General features: G+C 55.0%; 1 protein-coding gene across 2 annotated transcripts; it reads right to left on the bottom strand.

Annotated features, from left to right (window-relative positions):
- Positions 1–447: 447 nt before the first annotated feature.
- Positions 448–10,220, bottom strand: LOC120391806. Of its 2 annotated transcripts, none has more exons than XM_039515920.1 (7): positions 10,067–10,220; positions 9,895–9,981; positions 8,082–8,307; positions 5,108–5,253; positions 3,437–3,553; positions 2,768–2,969; positions 448–634 (listed from the first exon to the last, which is right to left on the bottom strand). In XM_039515920.1, exons 1-7 carry the CDS (start codon positions 10,127–10,129, stop codon positions 630–632), a joined length of 846 nt encoding a protein of 281 aa, XP_039371854.1. In that variant the 5' UTR covers positions 10,130–10,220; the 3' UTR covers positions 448–629. The 2 variants fall into 2 exon arrangements, with proteins under 2 accessions (XP_039371854.1, XP_039371855.1); XM_039515921.1 differs by having other exon boundaries at positions 2,795–2,969.
- Positions 10,221–12,903: the final 2,683 nt, after the last annotated feature.

The raw sequence follows: 12,903 nt of genomic DNA, 5'->3' as shown, positions 1-12,903 counted from the left end.
CTGTAGGGTTTTCACATCAGGACTGGACATGGTGCCCCAGCCCTGGCCTTGCCACTGCTGCTGGGACAGCTCTGGAGGCAGAGGGCCCCCAATTCATCGTTGTTCTGCAGCACCTTTGAAGTAGCCGTGCTGGTGCAGAGCAGCCCCAGAGAAGGTACAAGACCCTTTCCATCCGCCAAACTGCCCCTTGTGCTGGACATAGGGATGAACTGGGGTAGTCAGAGGACAGCGTTGCCATTCTCCTGCCAAACAGTGGACTGGGAGCCATCCTGGAGGAGGAGGGGCTGGTGCAGTAGTTTAATGTGCTACCTTCTAGATATCTGCAGAGAGCCCAGCTTTGTACCCCAAGACCCAACCACAGCAGTGACATCCCCCAAAGTTACTTTGTTTCCCAGTTACTGAGCTAGCCAAGCTCTGGGGCAGAGAAGAGCCAAACTGCTTTTGAAGTCACATGGAAAAAAAAAAAAAGGTTTATTATCACAGGTTCCAAAATATGAACATTGCATTTTATAAGACAGTTTAATCCACATTCACAGGGCAAAGCTGGCTAGGGGAGAACCAGGCATTTCAAAGCCACAGCAGCCACTATGGAAAAATAGAAACTTGGTCCAGGAGTCCAGGGGCCCCATTTATCCTAGAATGGAAAGGGAAAGAACAGTTATTCCAGTTCATGCACTGGCCAAGATCAGCAACAGAGACAGTGCTGCCCAGTGCGGTAAGACCTTCACATCGTCATGGCCTGATTTTCAGAGGATGCCAAGCACCAGCAAACCCCACCTACTTCACTGGGTGTGCTCAGCACCTCTGGAAGCTTGAGGCCAATACTTCATCCAGCACCAACACTGTAGGTTGCAACTTTGGTGGTAGCTGGGTCTGCCGCGAGGGAGCAGTTGGGGAAGTTCAGTGACCTCACAGGAGGTCCTGATTCTCACGAATACCCTAGAGAGAAGAGCTCCAATCAGGTGAGCCAAAGTTTTAGAGGGAACAAGAGGTGGTAGTGAGCCTGGGGTTGGTGTTTTGTAATCCTTTAAGCCAGGCATCTCCAAACTTTGGTGCATGGATCATTCTTCGAGCGCTGCTTGGAAGCCTGCCTTCCTATTTGTGACTAGGCTGCCTCTTTCCACTGGTGAAGGAACAGCAGCTTTAGCATCTACAGCCTTTGCCTACAGGCAGAGCATCCAACATATTTAGCAGTGTTAATACAGTTTAGCAGGTGGAAATGGAGGGCCTACGACCATGTGACCAGCCAGCCGGCCCACCCACCCACCAGTGCTCTGCAGGACACTGGTGGTCAATGGATCATTCAGGAACTAGGACTTTAAACAGGTTGGATACAGTCATATCTAATTTACCAGTCACTAGTGCTTTCAAGAGGTGATCAAAAAAGCAAACAGGATGTTAGGCATAATTAAAAAGGGGATAGAGAATAAGACGGAGAATATATTGCCCTTATATAAATCCATGGTACGCCCACATCTCGAATACTGTGTACAGATGTGGTCGCCTCATCTCAAAAACGATATACTGGCATTAGAAAAGGTTCAGAGAAGGGCAACTAAAATGATTAGGGGTTTGGAATGGGTCCCATATGAGGCGAGATTAAAGAGGCTAAGACTCTTCAGCTCGGAAAAGAGGAGACTAAGGGGGGATATGCTAGAGGTCTATAAAATCATGAGTGATGTGGAGAAAGTAGATAAGGAAAAGTTATTTACTTATTCCCATAATACAAGAACTAGGGGTCACCAAATGAAATTAATAGGCAGCAGGTTTAAAACAAATAAAAGTTCTTCACACAGCGCAGTCAACTTGTGGAACTCCTTGCCTGAGGAGGTTGTGAAGGCTAGGACTATAACAGCGTTTAAAAGGGAACGGGATAAATTCATGGAGGTTAAGCCCATTAATGGCTATTAGCCAGGATGGAGATGGATGGCAGGAGAGAGATCACTTGATCATTGCCTGTTAGGTTCACTCCCTCTGGGGCACCTGGCATTGGCCACTGTCGGTAGACAGGATACTGGACTAGATGGGCCTTTGGTCTGACCCAGTCCGGCCGTTCTTATGTTCAAGAGACATTAATACGAAGCGCCGGAATCAGTCCAGTGTGTGGGAACAAGCTGCGTTAGTGGGCACTCGGGAAGTGCACAGCCACTCAGAGGCCTCCTCAAGAGCGAGGTGAGGTGCATAGGTTTGGGGCCTGTCATCCGAGCATCTCCCACACTTGCCTCCACTGGGATGGAAGGCTCATGTCTCTCAGGATTATCCCCAGGGGGAAAGTCATGGAAGCAGAAAGGGCTGATGGGAATTGGCCACAGTCCGAGTGACTATGGCAGTACTGGGGCTTGGAGCTAGGAGTCCTGACTCCGGTCCCTGCATGACCACGGAGCACAGTTCTGCATGGCTTTCCTCTCTCACCTGATGCCCAACCATCTCCTCCGGCCACTAGAGACTGGGGCCGGATTCCCCACTGCCCTGCACTCACCTGAGTGGATCAGATGAGGGAGGCTCTTGCCTCAAGCTAGTGGGGTGGTTCTGCTCAGGGAAGGGCATTGCCAACAGCTGTTCAGCAGCTGGGAGTTTAGGGCCTGGAAAAGGAGGTATCTGAGGCCCCCCCCTCTCCAATCACCCTCCTGCCTTCACAGGGCAGCAGGGGAAGGGAGAACATCCTATCAGGCTCACAGTACTGGAAAACATGCTCTCAAGATGCAGTTTCAGTAGCCCCCTCGCCCCTGTGCACAGACCCATCCCCCCTTGCCCCAGGAGAAAGCACCTGTGTGCAGGGGAGAGACACCCTCACCAATCACTTCATCCCAGTCACCGCCGCCCGCTGCAGCCTGCTGCTCCTGCATGTCCCCGCCGCCGCTGCCCGCTGCAGCCTGCTGCTCCTGCATGTCCCCGCCGCCGCCGCCCGCTGCAGCCTGCTGCTCCAGGGTATTGCTGCTTGCTGCAGCCAGCATGTGCTCGGCAGACTCCTGCAGAGTCAAGGGCACACAGTCGGGCAGTTCAGAGCGGAGCCGGCACCAAGAACTGGGCAGTTACATCAACGCTGGGGTTTGCACCTGGGGCTCAGGAGAGTCAGACTAAACCCACCCTAAAGCTTTGTGGTTAGAGAGGAGATTATGCCTCCCCCACCCCTGTTGTAACAGATACACCAGCAGCCAGAACAGCTCCAGAGAATTGGCTCATTTCAGCAACTACTGGCCCCATAAATCCACATCTTGCTCCGTTTACTTTGGTGAACTGGGAATCAGGCTTAGGAGGATCCATGCTTTGGTCCAGTGCCATCATTACGCTCTCCAGAGCTCGGCGTAAGACAAGATAATTCATCAAAGCTGCAGCCCAGTTGCCTGTTAATCACACGGACGCTTGCAGTCCCTACACAAGGGGCCTCGCTTGCCCTTGTGTGTGATCCTACGGCCGTTGAGAGGGGCTCACTTACCTGCAGACTCGGCGATTCCTTCAGCACCAGGACCCCATCTTTCTCTTCCAACTCCAGGTCGGTCTCTGTGTCATTCTGGGACCTGTATTCCTCGGAGTCCGTCTCTGATCGCGTTGGCTGCAAGAGGGAAGGAGGCCCGTGCTGGTGAGGACACGGGGTTTGTGCCAAACTACATCCAGGAAGATGAGCAGCAGCAAGCCCTGGAGCAGAGGACAATGCTCCAGCAGGAGCCCGTTGCTCTCCCCACAGACGCAGCAAAGGGGGCAGGCTCCCTTTGAAGGGGGATGAGGACTGGGGAAGGGTGCAAAGGCAAAGGGTGGTTAGGCACTCAAGTCCCTTTGGCTTTTGGTGGGCGCTGACTAATTGCCCTTTGTGCTTCCCGAGTCTGTCCTTCCCCAGCCCCCTTGGTGAACCAGAGCTTGGCAACACTGGGAATGTTTTGGGGGAGGGGGGAATCTGCCACTTCAATGATCTGTTCAGCTACAACTCAGCACAGATTCATCTGCTGGGCAAGAGGCTTTATGAATAGCCTCCTGTCTGCCAGGCACTTCCCGGACACTCAAGGCGGAGAGTTCCTGTTCGGAGAAACTCATCGTCCAATAGGTCTAATTGGGAGCAAGCACCGTAGCATATGCTCACATGGGCCAATGCCACCTGTACACTAGTCACCGTGGCCTGTAGCCAAATGCAACAGCCACGTTGTGCAGATCACACCGGCGAAGGGAAGTTAGAGCTCCTCCATGCAATGCAGAGCAGGCACTAGTCTCACCACTTCTCGTTAGGACACAAATAGGATGCGTGTTACGAGATGCATCTGCCAGGGGAGGAGCAGACAACTTCTGTAGACCAAAGGTCCTTTAAATACAACAAAGTTTCCTGGGAAACTATCAGTGGTTATTCTAAAACTTAAAAGCAAAACACACCCCAAAGAGACGTTCAAAACCATTGCATAAGATTCATGTTGCAGTTTTCTGGGTAACTCTTTAAAAAGCTTTCAAAAACCCCTTATTCTGAAGTATAGTGAGATAGTTTTTTTCATTTTTGACCCATTTTAGCATGAAAAGTAGGACACCAAAGCTCATTTGCTTGGAAGGCTGAGAACTACCCATACTCTCTATAAAACTGGTAACGTGCACATGGTTGACGTGGGTTTGACTGCAGTCCGTATGCGGCACTTGTCATGCAGGTCCTGCTGACCCATTTCCCCGCTCTGGAAGGAAAGCTGGCAATTAGTGAGCCATCATCTCTTGTTCTGGAGCAGGCAGCTGGGTCTGAAGTGCCAATCAGTAAAAAAAGTGTCAAATGGCTTTTGTAAAATCCAGGCGTTTCAGTTTAAAAAACCCTCAGTAAAAACTGAAAACAAAGGGCCTCATATCTACTGAATCCAGCCCATGCGCTGTCCATGGCTCAGCGAGGGATGCAGCTGTCAGACCTGCCAGGCCCCAGTCTGGTGGTTCATTCCTTAACCACCTCCTGCTGTCTGGAGGCCTCGCATGCTTTGCGGCAGTCCACCTGCCCCCAGGAGCGAGAGAGCAGAGGAGATCTCAGTGCTCGGAAAGGGATGTGGCATCCCGGGCGCAAACAGCCGTGTTAATGCGCTGGAGCTACGCCACGGTTCTGCGTAACCCAGCACGCAGGGACTTGCTCTGCCAAACAGCCAGTGCGTCATACCTCATAGGTAGAGTCTTCGGCCTCGTCCTCCTCCGGCAGCTCTTGCTGCAAGATCTCCACCCAGGACTGCTGCTCCTCCAGAGCAACATCATCTTGTTTCCTTTTGCTCCCTTTGCCTGAAGGCTTGACTGGACTTTTCTGGATCTCTGCAAGAAAGCCACAAACAGCACATGGAGGCAAGGGTCACCACTGCCCAAGTCTGCCCTCCCAAAGGACAGGCACACAGACCCCAGATGCTCCAGAGCAGGGATGGCCTAGCAGGTTTGCCATGTGACTGACAGGCCAGCCGTATTCAGATACCTTCACCCCGGTGACGGCTGGACCTCACGGTGCTGGGTCCCGGCTACGAGGTGAGAGACAGCTCAGGCCTGTCTTGGCTCAGTGTTGGACTGGCAGCTAGTCTCCCTCCTGCCCTGGCCCCTGCTTTTTGGGAAGCCTTGGTTGGTTCCCTTTCCCCTTAATCAGAGGCGTAACCCAACTCCTTTGCTGGCTTTGGGAGACCAGTCAGAGCCAGGAGCAGTCAGTCTCCACGAGGATGGAGCCGTGCAGGAAAGCTCTTCCCAGTAGGGGAAAGGGCTGCGAGAGACGTGCTCCTGGGGAATCTGGAACAGAGACTTGCCAAACCAGGCTTCATCTCATCCAGCATCCTATCGGGCAGCAGCCTGTACCAGCTGCTCCACGGGGAAGTGCAAGACACCCACTTCTGGGCAGTTCTAGAACCACCTGCTTGAGCATCAGAGCATCCTCCTCCTACGAGAGACAGCCAGAGATTGGATTCCCTCCTGAAGCACAACGGTTTAGAGCTGACATGATGGCTAATGAAATTCATTAGACTCTAGAGCTATTGCCACAAGATCATTGAGGCCAAGGCGTTCCACAGGCTAGTTACGCCTAATGTTAAAAAGGGTAGTTTTCGTCACCAGTTTTAAAGCGTTGCCTCCTAATTGCATCAAAGGGTCCCTTGTTTTTGGTTATGAGGCAGGTAAATAGAAGCACAAGACTGACCTCGCTAGCATGCCTTTTTGCATCTATAGCCGGTCTTCTCCCTAAACCACACAGCCCACATCTTTTCCCTCATACAGAAGCCTTTCCAGGCCTCTGATCATTGGTTACTCATCTCCGAAGCCCCTCTAGTTCTGCTCCGAGACAGGAGGACCGAGGACGAAGCATGCCAGGAGTACAGGCATGGATTTAGAAAAGGTTTTCAGGGTCTCTCTAGCTCAGGGGTTCTCAACTTGGGGGTCAGGGCCCCTCAAGGGGTCACAAGCTGTCAGCCTCCACCCCAAACCCCGCTTTGCCGCCAGCATTTGCAATGGTATTAAATATATAAAGAATTGTTTTAAATTTCCAAGGGAGAGGTCGCACTCAGAGGTTGCTAAGTGAAAGGGGTCACCAGTACAGATGTCCGAGAACCACTGCCCTAGCTTAGTCCCTGTGCAGAATACATTAAGTTGACTTTTTTTCACCCCTGCCTCTGCATATTCAGCAGAGACCTGCAGCAAGCTGCCCACTGACACATCCGGCTCTTCCCCAAGTCATTACAGTTACTTAGGACCCTCTCAGATATGGGAAAAGAATAATCTGAACAATGCATCAGCTGCCATCTGTCAGTGCCAGCTCCCCCCGGCCCCTGCCACTGTGCTATTCGTGCCCCTGGCTGGGTTAGGTTCCCTCCGTCTTCTCCAGACCAATGCAGATTTTATCCCCCTCACTCCTTACCCTCTTCTCAAGGTCATTAGTGTATTAAAAGCTGAGCTCAAGGAAAGGGTGCTGGTGTTTCTGGAGCTAGAGGTCCAGGTTTCAAGCCTTAACTCCATGTACTTTTCACATACAGTGACGGGAGTCTTGCTCCCATAATTTAGGCACCTTAGGGTTGAGTCCCATCAGATGGCAGTGGCGTTTCCCTGCAACAGGAACAGCAAAGCTAGACTAACGTCTTCTGGGTGACACTAGCTGCGTGACTCTCGGGCCCGATGCTCCAGCCTTGCCTAAGACATCCAGCTCTGCTCCCCTGCCGCGAGACCCTCCTGCAAGAGGAAGGGTGACCCCCAGAGTCTCCTAGCTAGTGAGCGGTGAGCTGTCGCTTTAGCCAACCAGCAACAGGGCTATGGACGTAGGTCCTGGTACCAGCCAGGGGAGCCTGTGAGGGTTTTAAGCAAACAGCTCCCTCTCCTCTGAGCTCGCAGTTCGCTTGGCCGGACCGTTCCTCCAGCACACACAGCCCAGAGGAAGCAGGGGTTATTGGGGAGCAGGTGGACTGGGGCCAGGACACTGATTTAAGGAACTAGCCTCTCACATCTGCAGATGTCGGTTCAAATCCCACCTTGGAGCAGGAGGGCCAGGTGTCTGGCCTCAGCCTAGCCCCATTTGCACTGTCACCACTATTAAGCCAGCACAGTTGTGTCACGTAGTCTAGCCAGGACCAGACGAGGAGGACGGGGTGCTGCAGGGCACCGGGAAGGGAAGCTGGCAGAACCGTGCTAAGATGATCGGCAGCTCCCAGCCACGGGGGCTGGACCAGCTCAGCTGGAGTTGTACAGTTTATCACCAAGGATTCCTTCAGCTATTACAGCAGAGATCATTGCTGAGAGCCCCTGGCCTGCAGGACTCGTCTAGGAGCTGACCCTGTGGGACCCGCTACAAGCTTGCCAAAACACCTCCCCTCCCACTCCAGGAAGGTCAGGGCCAAAGTTTTAACGGGCTGCCTAGAGACTCTGTGTGGGTATTCAGCGTAAGACCCCAGCTCTCGGGAAGTCCAGCCCCTTTCAGGTCTCACACCGGGTACCTACAGTAGAGCGTTTTCCCTGGAGCGGGGGCCGTTCCGCCTGACGGTGCGTGTCCCAAGAGCAGCAACTCAGCATGCATGCGCCCAGGCAGGACGCATGCACCAGCCCTGCTGCACGGCCACCTCCCCCTTGGCAGATCCAGGCCGCTCACCCATCCACTGCTTCGTTCTGCGTCTGAGCGGTCTTACCCTCAGGGATCCCGCTCTGACCCATGCAGTCTGCCGGCAGGTAGCCGAGGGCACGCTGGAACCTGGCGGGGATGATGGCGAACAGGAGGTGCGCCAGTCTGCCGAGACGCTTCTTGGCGTGCCGCACAGGCCTGTCCAGGGAAGGGGCGCGATCGTCCAGGCTGCCAATGTTCTCCACAGGGACAGACGGGCCGCCCCAGGCCGAGAGCTTGTGGAGGAGCCGGGCCTGAGAACACGAGTTAGACGGTCAGACAGCGTTCAAATAGCTCGAGTTGTAAAATCCCCCCTCCCCCTCACTGCAGGCTGGGCCTAGCGGGTGCAGGTTCGATTCCTACCACCTCGCCCGTTGCTGATCCTGGGGCTTTCACCAGCCAGGCTCACCACCGTCCACGTGCCAAGGAGCATCGCACAGGGGTGAACGACGCTCAGCAAGCCACGGGCAGAGCTGCAATCACACACAGGAGATGCATTTCCCACCCCCGCTAAGGGATTATTGCAAGAAGGCACCGAGGAGCTGGTATTAGGAAGCACTTGGTGCAGTCTCCCGGAGCAGCCCAGGTCATTGCTCTGGCAGCACGGCTCGCTGCGTTTCATCCTTTGCAGGGCACCCTGCTGTGATGAAGGGCTAGTTTCTAGCAGCTGGGGAGAAAGGCCAGTGGCTCAGACTCTTCTCATTTGGCATGTTCGTTACTTCCCCTCCCACCCCTCTCTCCAGAGTCCCCTGGGCCCAGGGCTTCATTTGTAACAAGAGAGGAGCTGGGGCTCAAGCAATTTTTTACTTCCATACCTAGCGCAGCAAGCCCAGAGGTGCCAGGGCCAGGAACTGCCAAGCCCTGGCACACATAGCCCAGACAGGGCTTAATTTATAGCCCCAGCCCTCCTCCCAGAAGCCTGACGATAGAAAGGGGTCAATACTCCCGCCTCTCAGTTCAGTCGGACACTAAATAGCGGCAGAGGGTCCCCAAATGGCTGCAGGAAGAGAAGCAGGGTGGGGAGGTCTGAGGCATAGTTCCTTCCTCTCCCCGGCCACGCCACCGAACCTCTTCCCCACTCGATCAGATGGGTGTAGGGTGGGGTTTGTAATAACATCGTCCAGGGAGCACACCCTGGGGACGGAGCATGGGCAGGTCAGAGAGGCCGTGTTACTCAGAGGTGGTAACTGCCTTTCCCCGGCCCCTGCCAAAGAGTCACCGGTGCACACGCTACTGTTGGAAGCGATAGCAGCCGAGCCTTGGCCAGCGAGTGCCCAGGTGCACGTGGCAGGGGGCTGGCTGCATTACACAGGCACGTTTGTTAACATACCAGATGCTCTGTCTCACAGCCAGCACATGCTATCCTGAGCAGGACCATGGCTGGGGCCTGAACTCGGCAGCTGTGCCAGGGTAAGTGCTCAGTGGGGGGGGTCTGAATGGAAAACCGCCGGGGGAAAAGGTGGGTGGGTGCTCCCAGCCCTGATCCACCCCAGGGAGCAAGCCGTGCCAGGCCACCGACCCAGCAGATGCCACGGTAACAGGTAGTGGCCATATAGCAGGAGGACAGAGCACCATCCACAGCCCAGCCGGGCATGACGGTCGTTAAAGCAAACCCTTAAAGTCTCAGCAGGGTAGGGACTGGAGCCCAAAGTAAGGGGGTGTGGGGAGAAAACAGGAGCGCACCTGTCTATGGACTGCAGCACCAGGGGGTGGGGTGAAGAAGTGAAAAGAAGCAGGAGCACCGAGGTACATGGTGGGGGAGAAGCTACAGGGCCTAAAACCAGGCAAGCCCCCAGCTCAGGTGCTCCAGCGCTGCCGGCAGAGGGCGGGGAGTTACTTACCAGAGAACTGAAGAGCCCCAGCGGAGCAATGTGGTGGAAGAACCTGGCCAGGGAGGATTCAGAGTCTGTCTGGGCAGCTGGCAACTCCTGAACACAGAGGGAGAGGGGTAGTTAGACGAGCCAGACCCCCCCAGCCCTTGCCCATTGCCTCCCAGGGAACCCAGCCTATCACCTGGGGGAGCTCTCCTTCCTCTGGGCTGGCCTGTGGGGCCATGAGCTCAGTTTGCTGCTGCATGACAAGTGACGGGCTAGAGTGGACAGAAACCTGGTTTAACCCCACCCTCCCTGCACGGTAGCTACATATTGGTTCTGACCCAGCTGCTCTGTGTTGTGCTGATGAGCTGCCAGCCTCAATCAATCAGCCCAGCTCCCCGCAGGCTTTGCCTCACAGAATCTCAGGGTTGGAAGGGACCTCAGGAGGTCTCTAGTCCAACCTCCAACTAAATCATCCCAGCCAGGGCTTTGTCAAGCCAGGCCTTAAAAACCTCTAAGGAAGGAGATTCCACCACCTCCCTAGGGAACCCATTCCAGTGCTTCACCACCCTCCTAGTGAAATAGTGTTTCCTGATCTCCAACCTAAACCTCCCCCACTGCAACTTGAGACCATTGCTCCTTGCAGGGCAGAGCTTCTCCAGCTGAGGGGCCTTCTCCTAGCGGGCGCTGGTTAGGAATGGGGGGATGGAGAGCAGGGCTGCCTGGGGATGTGCTTTGGGCTGGATTCACCGGTGCTCTGCTCTTCACATGGGCATTTCCCCCAGGTGACGCCAGCTTTGTGAGCTGCTGGCATTTCACACCAGCGTCCCACGGGGGTGAATAACCACGCAGGAGGCTGGAGAATTGGGGCCAGCTTTTAAAGGTATTTAGGTGCCTAAAGATGCAGATAGGCACCTAGTGGGATTGACAGGCTGGATTTTTAGGCACCTAAATACTTTGCAAATCGGGCCTTTGGAGGGTGCTGTTGCAGTGACTGTGGAATATGAATTCGTGGGGGCCCTTTCCAGGTAGGGCCCAGAGTCCATTCTATGCCCAGCTGAGTCCGGGCAATTCTACCCCGAGAGTTTTTCTCCGTGTGATTACTGTGAATACCAAGGGCAGTACCAATCCCCCTGCCCGCGAAGGGCGCTAGAATGGGGAGATCCTGCAAATCACTTGGTTTTCTGAATCCGCAGTCAAACAGCAAGAGAAGCTGGAGCCCCAGCGAGAGCCCCCCCCACCCTCCGCTAAAATGAGCGACTTCTCCCCTACATTTGAGCCAATAAAGATGAAGGGGCGGGAAGACCGTCTGGTCCTTTGAAACCTCTGCCTGATTCAGTTAGCAGCTGGCAGCCTTCCCCGTGACAGACATTCACGTAGTCTCAGAAAACGCCTCCCAAATGCTGCCTTGTTGCTGTGTATCCCCCCTCCCCCAGGTTGGTGGCATGGGAAAGGTTTTAAACTCAGAGCTCTCGCCACCCACTGTCTCACGCTGATCTCTGACTGCTGGGGAGTTCACGCTGCCAACGCCCCACCCTCCCAATTCACACCCACGTTCCACTCCTGGGGTCACACCGAGAACCCCCCATCTCCCACCAACATCCCACTCCGGGGAGGGTGGGGTGTCACACTGAGAATTCCTCCCCCCATGGCATTCTGACCTCCTGTGCCGGTATGGCTGACTCGGTGCCAGCCGCGGGCTGCCATGGAGCCTGAGGAGCGGGTACCACGCCTAGAAAAGGCATCACAAAACGTTTCCCATGATTAAGGACGTGTGCAGCTGCGTGCGCCGAGCTCCCAGCTAGGGGTAAGCGGGGAGCTCCCAGCTTGGCCCAGATCAACCAGTGTGTCTGTCTTGTTGGCTTTAACCCCGCACCCATCACTGGACCGTGTCTGGCCTTCTCCCGAGCCCCTGACGATAGCAGCCCAGCGGAACTGTTCTTCAGATCCTAGCCCCTTGAGCCCTAGATCTGCACCCCTCTCCATCCCGTCCCCCCTGCAGGGTCTTGTCCGGGGTCAAACAACAGAGCCTGAAATTGAATCCCAAGTCCTCGGTGGTGCCTTAGCCACAGGACCAGCTGCCCCGGCTTTGCCTTTGTCCCTCATTTTCGGGTTATAAAAGGCCAGCAAGGATCATTAGCCCCAAAAGGCCGCTGGCCAAAGGGCACAGATGGGACGTGAGTGCTGCAAGAGGATCTGGGGGCTAGGGGCGCACTAGGGGCCCTTGCTGGGTGAGGGTGCCAAGACCGCGTGTCGGACTCTGGCACATCAGTTAAAATACGCTTTGAGCTAGTGATGTTTCTCCAGCTCCTATATCTGAGCCTCACGTTATCCTCCCACTGAGCTAACCTCCCCGACGCTTCCTTGCTGAGCCCCACAAGAGCTGCAGGCCACACAGAGCAGGTGAGGGGCAGGACCCCAGCCCCACAGTGTGCTATTAGGTTAATATGGGGGTGCCGTTACACCCCCTTCTTTCTCCAGCTGGACACTGCAGCTCGAGAGGGGTAACCCTGGAAAGATTAAGTGAAGCCACCTAGAATTCTGGGGCTTAGCAGAGCTTATCTGAAGCGCAGTGTGCAAACCCATGGAGCCAGCGGTGTTTGACACGTCCCACGCCGGTGTCCTAGCCGAACAGTTCAGAGGGATCTGAGCCCATCTGGAAACTCCCCAGGGACAGCTTTTCCCCATGGGATCAGTCCCACTGCTCTGCTGCCGGCTCCGATCAAGGTGCACACAAGGGAATGGGCATGTTTTTGCCTCTGGGAATTGAATTTCAGTTCAGACGGAAGGTATGCTTACACCGCAGCCAGAGCCGTGACTGCAGCACGCATGGACATGCTACGCACCTGGACCTAGCTAGCCCTTCGCTGCTAGATCAATGCTAGCTCGGGTACGTGCCGGGGGCTGCAGAATCACCTCTGATCTCAGTGCAGATTTACCCCTCGCTTCAGTTTGGGGCACAAATTCAGGCCAGTTCCTATTTCCTCTGCACTGGGGTGGGGTCTCACTGAAATCAACAGTGAAACTCCCAGTGAC

The sequence above is a fragment of the Mauremys reevesii genome, linkage group 26, assembly GCF_016161935.1.
Source record: "Mauremys reevesii isolate NIE-2019 linkage group 26, ASM1616193v1, whole genome shotgun sequence".
Taxonomy (NCBI): domain Eukaryota; kingdom Metazoa; phylum Chordata; order Testudines; family Geoemydidae; genus Mauremys; species Mauremys reevesii.
Note: the sequence above shows the minus strand (reverse complement) of the source record. Positions and strands in the feature narration are given on the sequence as shown.

Coding starts and splice junctions, on each gene's coding strand:
- LOC120391806 (XM_039515920.1), bottom strand. CDS start 10,129: ATGCAGCAGCAAACTGAGCTCATGGCCCCACAGGCCAGCCCAGAGGAA. Junction 8,308..9,894: donor TGGGGCTCTTCAGTTCTCTG/GTAAGTAACTCC, acceptor TCGTGTTCTCAG/GCCCGGCTCCTCCACAAGCT. Junction 2,970..3,436: donor AGGAATCGCCGAGTCTGCAG/GTAAGTGAGCCC, acceptor TTGACTCTGCAG/GAGTCTGCCGAGCACATGCT.